Below are 21,239 nucleotides of genomic sequence, written 5' to 3'. Positions count from 1 at the left end.
TAGTTGCACGAATAAAATTTTAATATAGTTTAATCAATGTTTCTCCTTGAGAATTCCACGAGCGAGCAAATACACCTTAATCATTTTTATCATTCTAAAGAGTCACATCGATCAAACGAAAGAATCGAGATGAAAGACGAATGGGCATATGGTACGTTTCGCGGGATGATAAAGTTCACGTGAAAATTCTAATCGTTGACCAATAAGCATCGAAGAGGATCCTAGCGTTGACCAATCAACGACACGTCCTTATCACCGTGCAAAGGAAACGTCGGGTATATAACCACTTATCCTGCTGCGTTCAAGTCGAGTGAAACAGGTACGCACGGGTTCGTACCTATCGATAGAGCGAAAAGCAAAAAGTGAAAAAAAAATAGACAGAAAGAAAATTAAATAATTGTATTCGCATAAGAGTGAGAAAGAAACAAAGGAGGGAGAGAGACAGAAAGAGAGAGAGAGAAAGAAAGATAAAGAGTTATAACAAAGATAAAGAGTTCGAAGGCGAAAGAGATAAGGAAAAGAAAGAGATAGAAAATATACTTATATCTTCTTAGAAAGAAAGAGAGAAATATATACAAAAAGAGATAACAATACTTTTTTCGAGTTACAATAATCATTAGAAGGCTATCGGTTTTAAGCTCGACAGCACGAGAGAGAGAGAGAGAGAGGGAGGGAGATTGAAAGAGAGAGAAGAGTGAAAGAGCAAGAAACTGTGGTCGGAGAGCGGATGTCCTTTTCTTTCTCTGTCTAACTCGAGCGCGTATATCGTAGTAATAGCCGGTGTGTCAGTCGATTGACCGATCGTTGCTCGGCGCGGATCGGTCGGTGTCGCGACTGAGGGGGCTCCGCATGTCCGTAAATCCTCGTAAAAAGGCTACATCCTAATTTGTTGTAACGATCTATCGGTCATTGCTGTCAAGAGAGAAATAAAAGAAAAGAAACGAAGAAAGAAACGCAAAGATGGCGATTAGAATATTTTTGATTTTGGCTGTAATTGCTACTTTGGGTAAGGCAGCTTCTATCAGGAGAGCGGAGAACAACAGCCCAGACCTCTGTACCAGGTAAGCGAAAGGAGAGAGTGAAGGTCTCTCGACGATTTAGATTTATATTTCTATCACGTTGAATCCAATGCCAATTATAACCAGACATTTAATGAAGTTACTTTGTATTTTAGATTTTTGCTTATCTTTTTTTCTCATCCTTATCGCTCGACTCTCTTCAAGAAGTTTTCTGTTATCGATCTGTCGAATCGAATCGAATCTGTTTTTCTTTTTTTTTTCTACGAGTTCGGACGTAAAAATTGTTTCATTCGTTTTTTTTTCTTGCCTTGCATTACTCGAGATCCATGCTTGTCTTTCCTTTTTGATAAACGTAAGAACATTACATCCAAATTCGTCTCACTCTGACAAGACAACGAGATAAATCTAATTATACGAAGCGTTTCTTTTTCTCCATGCAACTGCTCGCGTTCCTCGAGTCGTCTACGCAATAAAAGTCGAACGTTGCTAAGTTGCACGCTAGAATGACCATTAAAAAATGCAAATGCTAATGTTAACATTTACTTTGCGTATGAATATTTCAAATGTTAGAAATTATGTGAATATGCGACTAGTGTCATTACTGTTTAAGTTTTAAATCTATCAAAGTTGATAATGAAGATTCCAATATATACTTTGATTCTTTTTATCAGACATATATACAAAGATTATACTACTGTGCAATTGAAAAAATTTACTTTAAATTCTATCCTCATATTTTCTTATGACTTGTAATTTTGAGAAGCAAGTGTAGAAATGCATTCTTCGGTTTAATCTTTCAGTTTATGTCTTCAAAATAAATATAATATCATCACGTACAGAGATATACTCTCATTTTGATATTTTTTTATAAAATAAATAATAAATAAATGCAGATGGCACAACATCTTGTGACAGAAGTAAAAGGAATTATCGATTATTGTATAACGCATTTATCACGAAATATTTATCATCAAAGTAAAGTTAATAATCTCAAGGATAATCGCTCTAGTATCGAACGATAATAACACTATCGCACATGTATTCATACGAAGGCATTATCTTTTTTCGCGAAAATAAATAAACAAATGCAGTTTTAACTCTACTGCTGCGGTTTTGTACGCATCGATACAAATTTTCATACAAATTTCAAGTCTATATTTGACTTTGTTTCCCTGTTCCTTGTTCGTCGTTACTGGTAATTTGAAAAATAATTTCGAGCAGGAAAATTTTAGAAATATAACGAGAAAATACAAACTAGTAATCAAAGAAATGATCGAAGATGATATTCTTTGACCATGACATTAAAGCAAATGTGCATGATTTCTTTAATGGCTTGTTCATTGATCGCTTTGAGTATCTACATTCTCATCAAATGATAATAAGTATGTAATTGTATTCTATCTCTTCGAAGATAACGATAACAAATAGATGGGAAGAAATAAGGAAGAAAATTCATAGATATTTATTACGCTACATAACTATTTTTTCTTTCATTTGATGATACTCTTATCGCTTCTGATTAATCGATAATTTTGATAACTAATCGTTTCAATCGAAGAAAGAACTCCTCCTTTCAACTTTTTTTTTTTTAACAAACTGTGTATCTACGTATATGTTGCACATTGATAAAGGCAACAACTCATATCTTTGTTTGACGAAATAACGTGATTGTTATCTACTTTTCATTTGACCGATTCAAAGTCATTTACTTCGATTAAGTGACTTATGTAAGATCATAAATATTATCAATTTCTAATTAGTACTATGCAATTATTCCCCAATATTTTAAATCTTTATAAACATCTTTTATTTTAATATCTTAAATCGCATCAACATATCTAGAAGATTATTATTGATCGATCTCTTTCTATAACCATTTTGCACGATCCTATCTGATTCGAAATAACTCTACGATGCTTTTACATATTTAAAAAATTACAATGTTACAAGAGAATGAATAACAAAGATATTCTGTAAAAGATGATGTTATCATCGAATACATGAAAATAATTATCCTCGGATACATGCGAAAATAATGATTGAATTAAGACACTATTGTGCTACTCAACGGAAAAGAGAAGAAAGAAAATAACATCGTATAAAAAAATTTGAAAAATCGGCGACGATTTTATCACGATAAGAGATCCTTCGTTCTTTAACGTGCTGTTTAAAATCTATTAAATCTTCGTCAAAGTGCGTAATTCAATTGCATATGTGTATATACATATATAGGAATTTTTATATATTGTAGGATTTTCATAGTTTGGATTTTTCTTTTTTGTTTTTTTTTTATTCTATTGTTTTATTCGATCCATCGAGAAACATTTCAAAACCAAATAAAATCGTGAAAAAGGTTCTCGTGAAAAGAGAAGAAAAGAAAATAAAAGTACAAACAAAGAAATACGTGAAATGACAATTGATTGACGTTACAAACGATTTACAAACGATTTCATAATTGGCTATTTTCTCGTAATCGTGGAATCCTGAACGAAATTACATCGCGGTAGATTTGTCATTGATAACGTTGCTAGTCATCGTCGATAATGTTGCTTATATCGAGGGGAAATCGAAACATGCCAGGTTCGCACGAATTTGCAATTCAGAGATCGTTTCTTTCGTAATATCCATTGATCGATGGCAATTAGAGATAATAATGATCGTCTCATTAGATTCCAGAATTTATATAGTTACCGGTGATCATTCTTTCTCCTCTTCTTTATTCTTCTATTTTTATTTATTTGTATCCTTTCTTAAATGCCGGAGTATATGTATAGGTATATGTATATATATTGATAGATCCGATCGATTATGTTTTATGCGTGTCGATTTCCATTGATGACAAACGATGAATGAATAACATTGGTTATCCATGCGAGTTGGGATAAGCCTTATCATCGAAGCATATGTGGAATTGAATTTATCGCGAGAAAGAAGGGAAAGAAAACGAGCACATCCGGAAGGTCCCACATCTATCGACTCTCGATTCGTTTTTTTTTCTCTATTATTTATTTTTCATTTCCTTATATATATTGACTCACTCGAATCGTCTTCAAACGATTATCGTATGGACATAATAATTTCTTAAATTTCTTTTTTCAAACATTTTCTACGTGAAATATGAAACATTTGAAATTTCATAAAAATTTATTCTGTCTTTTAAATGATAAAGGCAAGTTATAACAATAATCATTTAGTTTCATTATCTTTTCTTTCGATCTTTTTCGAAAATTATTTTATATCGATTATAACAATATGAGAATTAATCCATATGAGTTTTATTCTATAAACAGTTAACAGTTCGCATTTCTCTTTTAATTAAATAATCAACTTCGAATATAAAGTGGTCTATATTGTTATCTTTATTTTTTTCAATTTTATATTTAATATTTAATAATTTAACTAAACGATGTGATATGAATTAGTAGTGATATAGAAATATCTAAAGTATAGAGTATAGCGAATCAAATAGAAACTGAGGTTATTACGTGCCGTTCATTCGTATTAGCTGAAACTCTTGAAACGAGCTGCGAGGCAACGACAATGACCTTTCACTGAAATCATAGGCAATTATGGTGATATTTATTATTCGTGCGACACGAATTCTATTTGACGCACCTCTATGCATACAATACTCGCTATTAAATCGTAAAATCGTAAAATTTTATTTTTTATTACTATTTTATTGATCGATAAGCTCGCGAAGAATGTATAACTCATAAATATTTGAAGAGAAGAATAATTTCAAACAAAATTCTAGAATTTCTTATTGAAAATTATTCTATTTTCTTGCTGATAGAAATTCTTATATACTAGATTAAAAGATATAAAATTCTATTGCAATAGAAAATTATAAAATATAGATTTAAAAAATTACTCGTAGAGATTTTTCTAGAGATAAATAACGAACCATATCTTTCACTCTTTTGTTGAAACTGACCTAATTTAATTGTAAATGCACTAATTTAGATTTATCTTTTTTTAACATTGCATTTTTTGATATTTTGCGGCTTTTATGAAAGAATAGTTGGAAATTTTCCTTATATAAATTCCTTCCCAAAACGAAACGATAGACTACTAGAGATGAAATTGATCGGTCTATCAAAATCATATTTTCTTTTTTTATCATAAAACGCATGTAATTAAAATTTTTATAATCCAATCGTATTACATCTGTAAAAAATTGTCGTAGGTTTCGAATGCTTCGTGCTTCGTAATAAAAATTTCCTATTATCTATCTTAGCTCTTTATTGATGGAAAATATGAAGAAATTTAATTAGAGCGATTCGTGCTAACTCATCAAGGAACGTAAATAAAAGAAGATATGATTTTAAATAAAAAAATCAAATAAATTCCCTATAAAAGATCTATAGTAGGTTTAAATATTTTCCATAATAAAACATATAATAATTTACATAGTTATGGAGATAAATTGAACGGAACATGATAAAAATACACTGGAGAGTAAATTTTTTTTCTAAAAGGACAAGATCTAAGCTAATTTAAGAGTAATTCAGCTCTTCCCACTTTCCCTTTTAACCGGTGACATCGAACAAAAGGAGAAAAATCGTCCTTCCCGGGGGTAGAAAGTTTATCACGATACCCAAGGGTTGAGATTTGCAATGAAGTAGGGCTGATTCAAGCCGGTATAATGTCTCCATAAAGGCTTGCTTTATGAGCATGAAGGAAGCATTTTTGATGGTGAATTGTATATTGTTGGCGCGTACGATACTCAACGGAAAAGTATTGCCGACCGGAACGACTAAAGTTTATCTTTTCCCGCAAGTATTGCGATAGTACTATGTTATCGTATCATATCGAATACGAAGTGATTGTTTGTGGTAAAAGTTATCAACGTTTTTAATTTTATCTGTCATTAGTGGATTACTTTTAATCAGAATTGGTGGAAACGTTGAATAAAAATTTTTTATTTTTAAACTAAAAATATATTATACTCGGGTCGAAATTGAATATCTTCGTTACATACTGATATACGATTTCAAGGAAAACGTTTTATTCGAGATCATTTATTTATAAGGAGCTTATCTCATTCATTGATAAACGAATAAAAAATCTTGCAGATATATAAAACATATCGGTGTATATAATTAATTTTAACACATATACATCCCCTTATCCCGCCTCATCGCGTTGATGATATTTAACATCCATTTATTTATAATATCAGGATAATTATTAAATTCAATTTAATTGATTAACACCTAATAGTATTAAATATTTTTAGTATACCGTTTAATGTACAATATGATGCAGAATAAATGTTTTTGGCGATAGCTGAATTATCTTTCTTGCATTATCGATGGCTCTCATTAACACGAAATGCTTGATAAATCGATATTATGAAAGCAACTACGAACGAACGAACGAACGAACAAACGAACGGAGTAACGTTAGAATTTGACGTAAATTTTCGATACTGCGATTCGACGGTCAGTATTATTTATCGATGTCGTCATTTAATATCGCTTAATTAAAGCTGACTCTATTTCAGATCGTAATAGAAGTACTTTTATATCGACCGTTCTTTCAATTATTGCAGATGGTTATTGAAAAAAAAAAAAAGGAAAAAGGAAAAAGAAAAGAAACGAAACATTTAAAAGCAAAATTAATCGTTCGATAACTGCATTGTGCATATCCACCTAATAATAAAACAAAAAAATAAAGAAAGAAAATGTTTCATACGTAAACGTTTGTTGCTCAACTCTTTTACCAGGTCAAAACATTTTAGACCTTGCGAGTTTTTCATTTGTCAAACTTAATTGACCTGCCGACCAGAAGAGTTCGTTATTATTTACGTAAAACGATTTCTAAATAGAACGGATCTGGTCGATATCTTATTATATCGTAAGAAAACAATTTTGTAAGAATCAAAATTGAAATTAATTCTTTTTTATAAATAAACAGACCCTAATAAGTTTCTACGAAAATATCATTTCATTGAATAACTTATCTCTAGGAGATAAAGGACTATCTCCTTGAATTTTCATTTAATTTATCTCTGCTACATCAAAAACGACTACGAAACTTTTCAGAAGAAAATATTACAATAAGTTAAATAATGTCATTCACATAGGAATATTAAAATGTCAATTGCCGAGAAAAATTGTCGTCGATATTTTTTAATCGTTTGGATTGCGTTTTCGAAAATTTTCGAAAAGAAGTGGGAGGCTACGTGGTCTATGTATTTTAATTCTACTTTCCAAGTTGTAAAGGTCTATGAAGATAACCTGCAATTTTCTCATAGTAGACGAAAAACGATAAAGTTTGCTCGAAGACGAAAAGTTCTTGAAATCGTACGAATGGAAGAAGTACGGATACGATGTGACTCGAAGTGAGAAGGAAAAGGAGTGAAAAGTATTGACGATGAGCTTTCTCTTTAACTGGTACATATATACGTATACACATATATGTATATAGATACATACGCGTGTATATATATATACACATATACATAGATACATACATACACTACTTGAGTTGGTGGAATGATGTCCGCTAAAATAAAAAGTGAAGAGAAAGAAAGAAGGAAAAAGAAAATACGAAGTAGAGATAACCGTACGGGATTGGCTCCTCAATTGACCCATGAAACCTCAGTATAGTTCAATCTCGAACGAAGATGTCGATACATCGTCGGTGAAGAGACATTATGTCGCACTAGCTCGAATCATAGAATTTGAACAATTTTGATTTCGACATGCACTGATCAATCAATTTTTTTCTCCTAATATTTGTAAACATTTAATCTCTCTCTTAATAATGTTTCTTTTCGTGTCCGACGCGTTTCCCGATCTCACTCGATCAACCAAATCAAATTTATCCAAGGAAGATATATCTACGCTTTATTTGGATACCCGAGAGAAGAAAGAGGAAAAATTGGTTTTCGATCGACATGTTTTTTATTTATGTTTGTTCCTCGCAACCGACGTCAACTGTTGGAAAAATTCTTAAATCAAGGACTGTTGATAAGTGTGCCGGTTATCATTAAATGCATTATAGTTATATCGTATACATATGTACAAATATATGTATACACAGGATGTCAACTTTTTAACTTGGAACACTTGAAATATTTCCGTTGCTTTTGATGATATGAAATAGTTTTAGAGTAAAAAATTGATTGAATCCAAGAGTCAAATTGTGAAATGTTGACTCTAACTGTGAAATATTTTACCGGAATATGATAATTATAAATTTTTACAATGTAGTTTTTATCTAAAGAAAACATTTAGATGATACGAAATACGCAAACTCAGTTTGCTGTATACGGAGACTACAAAGAAGGGAAGCAAAGTAGATCGATACGTATGTTGACATTTTTCGATTATCGAATGAAACGGACGTTATTTGTTAAAGAAATCATGGGCAATCGGACTTTATTTGCATTTGATGTAACACTTCGATAATACCTATGTACATGGACAGCGAACGTGCATTTTATCGTTAAAATTTTTACGCTGTCCGATACTGCTAACGATATCGTTACATTATATTAAATGGAAGTAGCGTTTATAATTTTATCCGATAAGGTTGATAAAATACGATATTTAAATAAAAATAGGAGGTTAATTTTAGAAAATTATATATGGGTATAGAGCAGAAGGGTAGAAAACTATAAAATGAACTGTAATAAATAATACAACTTCGTTCGTTGTAAAACGTAATTTATGCATCGCAAAACCACTTTTACGACTCCAAGTTATTAAAAACAAAAATTTCTGACATCTTTTACATATTATTCCGTATCATCGCACGGGAATTTTCTAATTAATTTTTTTATTAAAGTGAATATGAATTCATTAAATAAATATACATATAATTAATATTTGTACATAGACACACACGCGCATACAGAACACGCTTTACACAAAAAAAAAGAAAAAGAAAAGAGACTGGATCACTCGAAACTATGATTTATCTTATGTGTCGAGTATAAAAAAGCATCCTTTAACGTCGCATCCGTCTGACACGATTTTCGCGCGCCATCAATGCCATTGTACAGTAGAAATCTCAACGGATCTTCGTTGGTAGGACTTTTAGAAAGGTATAAAACGAATCGTAGCAATAGTGGTGGTTAGTAATAGAAATCTCATGGCTGAGGATGACAGGTAAACGTACCGCGAGATTTCGCCATTCTTTCCTTTTTTCTATTTTTACTTTTCTTTTTTTTCTCTTTTTCTTTTCTTTCTTATTTTCTGTCTTTTTCGTTTTTTTTCTTTCCTCATCAAGACGAACATAAACTCGATGGAACGATGCCGAGGTTGATATCATCAACCATTTTTTTTTTTTCATCGCCATGGGCTAAAAAATAAAAGTTGAAGGAGAAGAGAAATAGGACGAAAGAAGGATAACGAAAGAAAATTTATTTCTCGCCTAAGAACGCTAGCTATTCCGTCCGGTTGGATTTATACCGACTATTTTATGACAAAGGAATATAAAATGATATCTTATTAGTTTTTTCTTTTGTAATCAACTTTGACTATCAAAATTTTTTAACTAACTCTCGAATCAGGAATATCTCTTATAGATTATTTTACATTGATTTCAAAAGGTTTATCGAGCATCTGACTCTTGAAATAAATTCAATAAAATTCGATGCTCTTCGTTTTGATCTATTTTATTGTAGCATTGTTATATACATATACATATACATATACATATACATATACATATACATATACATATACATATACATATACATATACATACATACATACATACATACATATATATTAGTATTCGAAACATTCTCGAAATTCCTTTACTTTAGTTCTCTTAATACTCTCAGAAAGTATTAGAAATAGAAGAAGGAAAAGAGATCGCGCTTCTGAATGTACTTCAGAAATTACATTTTTTTACGAAGTTTCTCTAACGAAAAAGATCCAAGAAGGTGGATTAGTTCGAGGATAATTCCCAAGGCACTTGAAAGCTTTGATTGACTACTTCGTTTAGTTCGCCAACGGTAAAACAGAAAAATCTTTTTTTTTCTATCCTATTTTCCTTCTCAAAGTCTCATGTCATAAGATTCTTCTTTCGATTAAGTCTGTTCGAGGATCACTTTTATTACAGCTTATATCCTCGACAACTTAAAAGTATGTTCATAGAGTAAAAATTTAAACGGTATCTCCAAAACCAGTGTCTCCGTAATGCAAAGTAAATAGCGACAAATAAAAATTGTAAAAGCGAGACACATAAAGATCCTGATTTAGTTCGGACCCTCGAACTAAGCATGTTTTTCCATTTATTTTAAATCAAATTTAAACTTTTCGATCCGCCTCCTATCTTAATACATATCAGAAAGTATGATCGTATCTTTTCCGTTTCTCCCAAAAAAGTAATAAGCTTTCTCGTTCTCTTTTATTTGACATCTTATTAAAAATATTCTCAAATCACATGTTTATTCCCTTAGCTGTCCTAGAAATGTGACATTTTTCCACTCTCCGATAGTTACCATATTGAAATCACGTCCCGTTGCATACTGATAAGACTTCAGAAAAAAAGTGATTTCGTGCCGATGAAAATCGATCAAAAAGCAAAAGACGGTAATCCATTTGTATACATAATTTTTGTTTTTTCTTTCAACTTACAGCCAGATCTATTGTCAAGGGAACCTTTTAAAAATCGTACAATTGGCGGAAATCTTCAATGACAGTAAAACCTTCGTCGATATGAGTCAAAAGAACAAACCGCAAAATATACTTGCCGAGTAAGTAACTTCATCGATCGAAGATTCTATTTTTGTTTATATCAATTACTAATAAATATACTTTTTCTTTTTCTAATCGAACGTTGGTATTTTGTATTGTAATAAAAATTAGATTTATTATTCTACGAGATAAATTTTTCCAGAATTATTATCGAAAGGAACTGTGAAACATTTTACGGGAGAAGATCTATATAATGCTCGAAATGAAAATTTCCAAACGACTTTGTCCCATGTAGTAAAAAAGAAAATTCAAAGAGAAAAGAAAAGAAATTCACAAATTATCGTTAATACGTTAATAAGTTGATTAAATGTATGACAATTACACGCCTAATGGATGCCCACTGATAATTAACTCACGTCAGATGAATAAATAGTATCAGCTGTGCAATTATGTCAGTTCCTTTTTTCTTGTTACGTCAATCGCATATTATTCAGTATAACGATTCTTAAGTTACACAACTCTCATAGCAATTTAACTTTTACATTCCACCATAATTTCATAATTAACTGACGAAACGTTTTATCGATTTTGAAGATAATGCATTGAAGATAAATACGATATAATAAGCATTTAACACAAAGTAACTATATTTCAGCTTCAATAAATTAATGGAGGAAACAAATAACCAGCCGAATCGTTCTCAAGTCGCTCAATTCGTCCTTGATAATTTCTCGGCGGAAGATGAGCTCGATAACTACACGTTACCGGATTGGCAAGAAGATCCGCCGTTTTTGAAGACTATCGAGGATCCTAATCTACGGAAGTGGGCGAAGGAATTGAACGGAATATGGAAGAAATTGGCGAGGAAGATAAAACCAATAGTGACTGAACATCCAGACAGGCATAGTATCATTTACGTGGATAATGCATTCATAATACCGGGTGGTCGATTCAAAGGTAAAAAAAGAAAAAAAAAAGCTTATCTAACGACTATTTAATCCGATAATGTAACGAGTAAATTTAACAATCTCATAATTGTCATTATAAGATACATTGACTTGCACTTTATGTCTTACATTTTAAATACTATTTTAATGCATTCACGGAACATTTAAAAATAATATTGCGTGAGATATAAATTTTGACAAAGAAAAATCGATTCAAAGAGATTTGTAATATCAGAAATAATTTTTTAACAGAGTTTTACTACTGGGACAGTTATTGGGTGATCGAAGGATTATTGATATGCGGAATGAACAATACTGTCAAAGGAATGATAAACAACTTTTTATCGATGGTCGATAGATTTGGATTCATACCAAATGGCGGTCGTGTGTATTATCTCATGAGAAGTCATCCACCATTGTTAATTCCCATGGTAAGTCTTAATACTCCTTAAACGATTTCACATCGTTAAATAATTATTGTAATAAGAATCTATATCTATATTAATAATTCGATTTTATATTGATTGATTCTTTTTTAAATATTCTAAATATTTAAAAGCCGTCTATAATGAATTACGATATCAATTAAAGAATAAAATAATTTCAAGATAAAAAATTTTTCTGAAAGAAATACTTTCCGTAAGTTCTCATTGATTTTCTCTTCTTCTTCGTTCACTATACTTCATCTCATACTTTCTCTCTCTCTCTCTCTCTCTCTCTCCCTCTCTCCCTCCCTCCCTTTTCTTTGACCTTTGCTCTTACGGGAAATATTTGTCAAACTTAGAAGGAGGATGAACTTGTCGAATATCTTCAAGTAGGATATACTCTTAACGTAACCCGAGTGAAAATCATTTATTTTCAACCATTAATTTCACGAATATTACATTTTCGCGAACTTGCTATCGAGATTTCGAAAAAGTTTGAACTTTCTTCTTTGTATTCTTCCTTAACATTCTAATCGTTCCTCTTGTCTATTTCTCGTCACAGGTCAAGCTATATTTGGAATATACGCAAGATTACGAATTCTTGAATAAAATTATTGGGACCTTAGACAAAGAGTTCGATTACTGGATGAAATACAAGATGGTCGATGTGAAAAGAAATGGGAAAACTTATAAGATGGCCCATTACGTCGTTCACAGCGAAGGACCACGTCCAGAAAGTTACAGGTACATTAAAATTTAGATGCTTTGTGTTTCGATGCAGATCCAACATATTCGGTTCCTTTCAATAGATGTCGATTTAATATTACTAATAATAAAATAAAATTTAAAAAGATGTTTATGAAAATCGATATAAGTATGTATATTGTTGAATAATGTTAAAGATACAATGTATACAAAATTTAATTTGAATTTTGAATTAATAACTTACATAATGCAAACAAAAAAGAAAAAGAGAATCCGTAGATTAATTAAAATATTATAAAATTCCGTTGGAATTTTTTATACTTTCATTATTCATCGATATATTAAGAATCTCGTTGAGCTTCGAAACGTTTCACAATGTAATAAAAACCACAAAATCAATTGATAACTGTAGAAATGCATTTGATCCGCTCCAACTTAATTGAGAAATTATAAAAATGGAATATTCTTCTCCTATCGTAATAAATCTACCGTACACGATAGCTTGAAAAAATTCATTTACCTAGTCGATTATAAAAAGAAATTCCTTTTGCAAGAGTAGATAATTTTTAATATCTCGAAACATTCGTTTTGAATAAATGAAAAATAGATGAACGTATTTTACTTATTCCGAAAAGACAATTATTCTTCAAGCCTCAATCAGGATCTTGTTAGCGTAAAATAATGATATTTTTTTTTTTTTGAAGATCACGATAATACCAACTTATCTCATTAATAAATGACTTATTAATTTCAGGGAAGACTACAAATTGGCACAAAAATTGTCAGATGTCGATAAGATACGTTCCTTGTACAGCGATTTGAAAGCCGGCGCTGAAAGCGGTTGGGACTTTTCAGGAAGATGGTTCATCGGACCAGAAGGAAAAGAATCAAATAGTTTGATCGATATCAATACGAAGAACATTATACCAGTTGATTTGAATAGTTTTCTTCAAAGAAATGCTCGTATTCTTATCGAATTTCACACCGAACTGAATAACATAAAAGTAAGTTTGCGCTTGTTCGTATGATCGAAAAACCTCTTTATGATTTAAACATAATAACTGTTACGATAATCGTTTCGTAGAAAATCCCATATTATTTAAGGATAGCAAACCAATTTCAAGAAGGTATCAACGAGGTCTTGTGGAACGATGAATTTAAAATTTGGATGGATTACGACATGAAGAATCAACGTCATAGAACATCCTTTTATCCTACCAACCTGACACCTTTATACACACTAAGTTACGATACTAGTAAAACCAGGGAGATCGCACTTGATGCTGTATCTTATTTGAAGAAAATGAAAATTAATTCGTACTTTGGTAAGTTTCATCTAGAATTTACTACCCATCGTCGTATTAAAATTAATAGAGTACGTAATCGACTTGTTTCATCGTCTATACAGGCGGAACTCCAACATCTCTGAATCAAACTGGCGAACAATGGGATTTCCCTAACGCGTGGCCACCCTTACAATCAATAATGATCCAAGGATTATATCGAACTCACGTTACAGAAGCTGTTCAATTTAGCGCGGACTTTGCCCGTGAGTGGCTCGAATCAAATTATATTGGCTATGAAGCTACTGGAAAGATGTTCGAGAAGGTAAGTTATTTTATTGGGATATTTGAATACACCTTTTAATATTTTAATACGAACAATTCTTAAGTAATCTATGTAAAGTCGAGGGAATAGCTAATTTTCAGCAATTTTTTTACACAAATTACTCGATATGATAGCTTAAACTTTAATAGATCTATCCGTGTTTCTTTTTTAATTATTTTTTTTTCCATCAAGTCGAAATATTTCGTCGTAAATTTTAATAATATATTTTGAAATATAAAGAAGATGTTAACTTGGTCGACCTTGCTAATTAGAGTGCTCACTCTTCTGAAAACTCTTAAAATAACAAGTGGAATGAATAAGATGATACGAAGCGTTAAAAGCGCTGTTTTCGGGATTTACAGAGAAGGAATTTTTAATCAATCAGATTAGATGATGAAGTTTGTATAAACGTTGGAGGGTCGATATCGTCATACTATTTTCTCTATTTCGTTCCTTAACTCATGTTAACTTGGTTCTTCGATGATAAGATATTTCGAAGGATAATGTTATGAGTCCTCTGATTTATTCGCGATGGAACCCGATTCTTCGTAAATCCAGCTTTGTTCTTGGGTCAACTAATGCTGGAATAACGTTACGATACCTTAAGGAGAAACGCTAAGAATGATTGTGTTGTAAAAGATCGAACTCAAGACGACACAGGAGTAGCATACAATACGAATCCCCTTCTTTATCCCTCACACATTTTTCTTCATCTCCTTCAAATTGTACAAAATACGAAAGATTCCTATACTCTCTCCGTTTCGATTATATTTAGAGCAAATAAGTCGATAATTCCTTTTAGGAATGTCCCTTAAACTTCTAATTCAATTTATCGCAACTCTCGACACAACTCTCGCTCAGTAGATCTTGTATATAAATATGTAATACGTATGTACCTATATATACGTACACGGGTACGTACCAGTCTCTATCTCCATCGGACGAACAAGTTCTCAAATGGGAAAAGATATTTCGTAAGGCTTACCGAATAGGAATATTACTTTTATCGATGAAAGTTTTGATGATACGATCAAAAAGTTCGCCAAGTCGATTTTCGAGTCCCAAGACGGAAACGCCGCGTTCTCGGTAAATTCGATGAACGGGAAAAGACGTAAAGGTATAAAACAAGACAAGCTTGATTCCAAAACGACGCTCTTTGTAGGATGGTTACGTATAGGAAAAATACGGCTTACCGATACGATACAAAGGATACTAAAAGAAAATGTTTCCTTCTGTACCATACCAACTCAATAACCGAATGAAAATCAATATTCTTCGAGTTACGGCGACTGTTAAAAGTATTTTATTTTTACACTTTTTAAAGCTGAATTTTTATTCCAATTCTTTTCCTTTTTATTTTTTTATTTTATATTTATTAATTTTTTTTTTTTTTGACGAAAGCGATATCCTAAAATTTTAAATATCTAGATTCAGAAATATTACTTCGTAAAGTCTTATTGTCAAAACCGAAAGTATTTTTTTTGCATACAAGATCTACATTCACAAAATAATGCTTTATTTATTTATTTATTAAGGATTAATTTGTTAATATTGTCACAACGATAATTTTTAAATGTTAAAATTTTCCTATACCTATTCACAATTTCAAAACACTTCGTTTGTACTTAATAAATTATTCGCTTTTAAAAGATGTAAAAATACTTTTAATGCCTATTATAAATACACTATATACTAAATACACGGCTAACTGTAAAGAAACGTGAAACTAAGACGGCTCTCTTATGATTCGCTGAGCTTTAATATATCCGTAACGAGAACGCGAATAAAATGCAAACGACCTGGAATGAATATTAAGGCGATAATAATAATATACACGCCCACGCATACCGAAAAATGTATTAAAATTTTCAATCGGGTTGTTTCGCTTTTATTATTATCGCGACTTTTCCATGTAGAAATGTTTCCAAATTCTAACATAATTTCTCGCAAAGTAATTACATTTTTCACAGCTTATTTTTAACGCAAAGAACTTTCATTCGGTTTATTAAGAAGCGAAGAATGAAGATTGATAGTAGCTTGAATCAGAATTCACGGATGAAGAAGGATTGCACATTCAAAAGTTTGATGAAAGGAGAAAGAAAAGAATATAAGAAAGAATGAAAAGATAAGACAATCGATGAGAAAGACATTGCGATAAGACGAAGAAGAAAATCAATCGCGTTGAAAAGTTAACGATTGAGAAGTTAACATCAACGATTTAATTAATGTTTTCGTATCGAATCACAAAGAAGGATAATCAAAGTATATTTGCATGTGCTCGTATGAGAGAGAAAGGAAAGTCTTTATTCTCACGTTTATACGTAAGAATTTTTTAAAGTTCGTTTGAATTTCACGTGCCACAGTTCTTCTTTGAATTTTAATGAAAGCAAAGAAAAGAGAAAATTATATACATATACTTGTAGGTTTTGACAGGAGATAAATCATTCATCTTTTACTGATTACGTAACGAACGATAGGTTTTCAAAGGGAGACTGATGAAAGGGACTTCATTTTTCATCGTAAAATAAATTTTTATTTCCATCGGAATCACAAGACTTCAACCTTTCTCTCTACCCCTCTCTCTTTCTCTTTGTGTCTTTCTTTTCATTCTTTTTTTTATATTCCTGTAATCTAACTATTTTTTTTCTATCTCCAAGTTTGATTCAGTAAGAAACGCGAACGATCCATCATTTCAATCGAACGGAATGTTATCCGGCAAAATAAATAATCTATCTCTTTTCCTCGAAAAAAAAGCAAGGATTTTCGGAGTCAGAAGGCACAGCGAATTATTAAATGATCCTCCGATTTTCTTCATTGTCAGAAATTGCTGGGAGAACATTATCCGCGGCTGAATCTCTAGCAATTGTCGTCTTCTAACAAGCAAAGTTTTTTCCGTTGAATTTGAAAGCGTCCGGATTTTATCAGTGATAAGGATAATATCGTTAAACGAGAAAAGACTTCAAGAGTAGTGTAAATCGTCTTTGCATTTGTAGAAAACATTGGTTGAAAAGGATCAAAGGTAACAATGCTAAAGTAACATTGAATTTTTTTTTGTATTTTTTAAGGATCTTTTTGAATTTCTATTATATTATATTTAAAGATCTGTTGTGCGGTTATCGTAAGTGGTCGCTCTGTTTCGTTGAAAATATCTTAAGTATGCCAACGAGAGGGAAAATTTGATGGTGACATATAAATAATGTTTTTACAATGAAAAAGAAAGAGAGATAAAGAAATATCAAACAATAAATTATAATTAAGGATAAAATTGAATAAACTAAAAATAATTAATTAAAACAGGACTGTTTAAATGCAAATTATATTATAAAAAAAAAGGCGAAGAGAAAAAGGAATAGAACACGATCGAAGACGTAAAAAAAATAGGAAAATTTGATGTCTATTCGACGTGAATAATAAAACATTATGTAAACTCAAATCTTTGAATGTTTTCAAAGCCCCGTGATCTTCGTTTTAAAATGTCAAGTTCTCCTCTACGAGTGAAATACGGAGAGGTGTACCCGAACGCGAAGGAATTTACAATCTCTCGCGTTAAAATGCTGAATCGTTTGTTCGATTGAACGAACGAAAAGAATACTGAAAGGTTGATCTATCGAAACCGGCCATTTTCCATTTCCTGGGAAATTCATCGAAGAATAAAGCACCAATATCGCACGATACTACTATCGTAAAATTGTCGACGCAGCAAAACGAGAAGAATTTTTACAATCGTAAAAATTCTAGTCTTTTCCATTTTCTTTTTTTTATTTGGAAATCCGTCACTTTCAATAGCCATTATACATGACTCGATATAACCGATTTTAGCAATTCGAAAGCGCTTTAACTAATAAATCGGAAAAAGCTTTCCGTTTATATTCATACAAAATGAACCATTTAATGTACTTACGTTATCTATTTTTACTTTCCGTGTGTATATATATATGTGTGTGTATATATATATATATATATATATATATATATATATATTTGTGGGTGTTTTCAGAAGATTTATAATGTCACTGTCAAATTTGAATAAACTGAAGTTTAATTATGAAATAGTAATTACTTTCTCTCGTCAAATGAACTTAAATAATAAAATATAAATATTAAAATAAGATAGACAGATAGATAGATAGATTGAAATAAGATAGACAGAAAAAGAGAAAGAAAAAGCATCGCGACCTCTGCGAATTAACTTTCAAATGAAAAATCTCGGTTGTCTATAGAAAATGAATATTCGAATGTGCGAATTGACGTTTCTCGACGTTTTTTACGACTGTGTCATCGCCTCGACTCGTCAACGTGAAAAGTACGAATAAGTCCGAGTATTACGTTGGGTATAAAGTCAAGTTAGTGTTCCGTCCGTGTGCTAGATTAAAAATTTTAAGTCGACATTTTCAACAAAGCCACGAAATCATCCGTCCTGCCATTTCAAGTCTTTCGACCTACGAACTGAGATCGTAATAAAAAGAAGACCAAATTCTTACGAACTTCTTTCCTTATACCTTCATATTTTTCTTCCTTTTCCGTTTCATCTCTTATAATGACATTCTCCATTAAGAAATAAAATTCAAAATGTTTTCGAAACATTTTACTGTTTATACATCTAATCCCGATGGCATTGTTTTGCTATAACCAAAGATATCAATATTAATATAATATTCAATATAATACCTATTTTAATACATCTCTCTTTCTGATAATACAGAATAACATAGAATACAAATACCTTAAAGCAAAAGATTCATGGAATTTATTATGACCAAGTATCTCTCTCTCTCTCTCTCTCTCTCTCTCTCTCTCTCTCTCTCTCTCTCTCTCTCTCTCTCTCTCTCTCTCTCTCTGCCTTTCTCTTTTAGAATTTATAAAGATTAGTATTCAAACGTCAATCATGATCGGCACGGTTTATTCGGCTTCCCTTCAATATGAAATTAAACGAGTAAATAGGGAGTATATCATGAGAAGAGGTCCTCTGTAGAAATATTCCGGACGACATAGCATCGTGGCTATGTCTCAAGTTCGTCTTAATTATTAAACTCAATCAGTTGAATTTGCTTTGGGCTTACGATATCTAATTATTTATCATATTTACGCTTTGCTTGCAGTACGATGCTACTTCGCCAGGTAAAGGAGGCGGTGGTGGCGAATACAACGTTCAAGAAGGCTTTGGATGGACGAATGGCGTTGTTTTTGAATTCTTGAAAACATTCTACCAGATAAAATTGAACAACAGTATTAGCAATAATAAACCAGGTGACCTTAACAACAATATGTACGATCACAACAACGTTGAATAATGAAGGTAAATACAAAGCTAATATGCCCAAGGGCGAAAAGATAAAAAATATTTTTATTATTATTAAAAACAATTTGAATATATGAAAATTCATTAAATTGAAGTATACCAAAGAAAATGAAATTTTGTAAAGAATAATCGCACCCCAGGCGTGATATTAAAACAAACTTTATATAAGATAAACAACGTCGTTCTAAAGTATTCTTTATTTTAATAAATTCGAATCTCTCTTTCCGATCACGATCCATTCTCTTTCTCTCTTTTTATCTCGAAAGTAATTATCGATGTACGTGAGATTTACGTGCGAGTTATCTTTTTAAATGTTCCCGATCTGCTTTTCTTTATGCGAACAATACGAACTCTAGTTATCTTGAACGGTTCTTTTTGTAGACGATGAAAATATAAGATAAGATATATAAATTTATATATTCGCGAAGCATAAGATAGATGTACTTCCGAAACTCTAAAGATAATAATGTCGTTAAATTTCTTTGCAGAACGACTGGATGCTGTGCCAAACGTGATTTTGCCAATGAATCTAGTCCATAAGCGAAATAGGGGAGCGAAGTTACCAAATCGCATATAAACGTATTCTATAGTCTTTAAAAAAAAAAAAAAAAAAATATATATAAAATAAAAAAGGGAAAAAAATTTATATAACTATTCAATACTTTTCCCGAATAATATTAATTATAATTATAGCAAAAAAGATATCAAAGTTAACACGATAGAGAGACATTCTTATTGAAACTGCAAAGAAATTAGGATTGTTAAGAGACATATCGAGTACATTTCGGAATGCAAAGTTCTGTTATATATGTATTGTTAATATACACCCACGCGTGCACGTATGTATATAAATGCCGAGATAAGTGTTAATCGTTCGACAGATTATTTATTGAATTTTCGTGTTAGTTATCATATAGAATCGCTGGAACGTTACTATATATAGACTTTTTTATTTAAGAACTTTCGTCGAATCGACGAAACTTAGTCTCCAAGCTTGGTTAGAGAAAAACGTCCCAAGAGAGAAACGATATGTCGAAAGAAATTTAAACTTTCTTCGAAGGTGCGAACGAATTACGTAATCTGCGTTATCTCGATTGTTATAACTGAGTCAGTATTGTTATGTAAAGATATAGTCCTAATAAATAATTTAATGCTTATAAACAATAAAAGATTATGGTAATTTCTCTACGATAAGATCGTTCCATATGGAGAATGGCGCTGGCAGCAAATCTCCGGCTAAAATTATTTCTTAAGTTGACATTTAATGGCTATTTTAACTAAAAAAATATAATACGTATATATATATGTGTGTGTGTGTGTGTGTGTACGTATATGTATATATGTGTACAAATACATATAATTACTATGACGTTATGAACGGATAATAGCTTTCCTATCGACCAAAATTAAATCTTTCCAATCAATTATTATGAGGAACGATCTAATCGCTTGAACATAGATTTCTATCGATCTTTCGGATTCTTCTTTACGTTAGTAACGTATAAAACTTGGAAAATATTCGCATACTATGTAAACCGTGACCTGAAAATTATATAATATATGTACATATGTAT

General features: G+C 31.3%; 1 protein-coding gene across 1 annotated transcript; it reads left to right on the top strand.

Annotated features, from left to right (window-relative positions):
- Nucleotides 1–478: 478 nt before the first annotated feature.
- LOC122628743 (trehalase-like) lies at nucleotides 479–20,834 on the top strand. The gene is made up of 10 exons (XM_043811327.1): nucleotides 479–1,061; nucleotides 10,624–10,740; nucleotides 11,337–11,638; nucleotides 11,881–12,059; nucleotides 12,616–12,797; nucleotides 13,513–13,762; nucleotides 13,843–14,083; nucleotides 14,167–14,366; nucleotides 19,466–19,662; nucleotides 20,154–20,834. Exons 1-9 carry the CDS (start codon nucleotides 961–963, stop codon nucleotides 19,655–19,657), a joined length of 1,764 nt encoding a protein of 587 aa, XP_043667262.1. The 5' UTR covers nucleotides 479–960; the 3' UTR covers nucleotides 19,658–19,662; nucleotides 20,154–20,834.
- The last annotated feature ends 405 nt before the right edge of the window (nucleotides 20,835–21,239 follow it).

The sequence above is a fragment of the Vespula pensylvanica genome, chromosome 4 (genome assembly GCF_014466175.1).
Source record: "Vespula pensylvanica isolate Volc-1 chromosome 4, ASM1446617v1, whole genome shotgun sequence".
Lineage (NCBI taxonomy): Eukaryota > Metazoa > Arthropoda > Insecta > Hymenoptera > Vespidae > Vespula > Vespula pensylvanica.
This window is presented reverse-complemented; position numbering and strand designations above follow the sequence as displayed.

Coding starts and splice junctions, on each gene's coding strand:
- LOC122628743 (XM_043811327.1), top strand. CDS start 961: ATGGCGATTAGAATATTTTTGATTTTGGCTGTAATTGCTACTTTGGGT. Junction 11,639..11,880: donor ACCGGGTGGTCGATTCAAAG/GTAAAAAAAGAA, acceptor ATTTTTTAACAG/AGTTTTACTACTGGGACAGT. Junction 12,798..13,512: donor CCACGTCCAGAAAGTTACAG/GTACATTAAAAT, acceptor TATTAATTTCAG/GGAAGACTACAAATTGGCAC.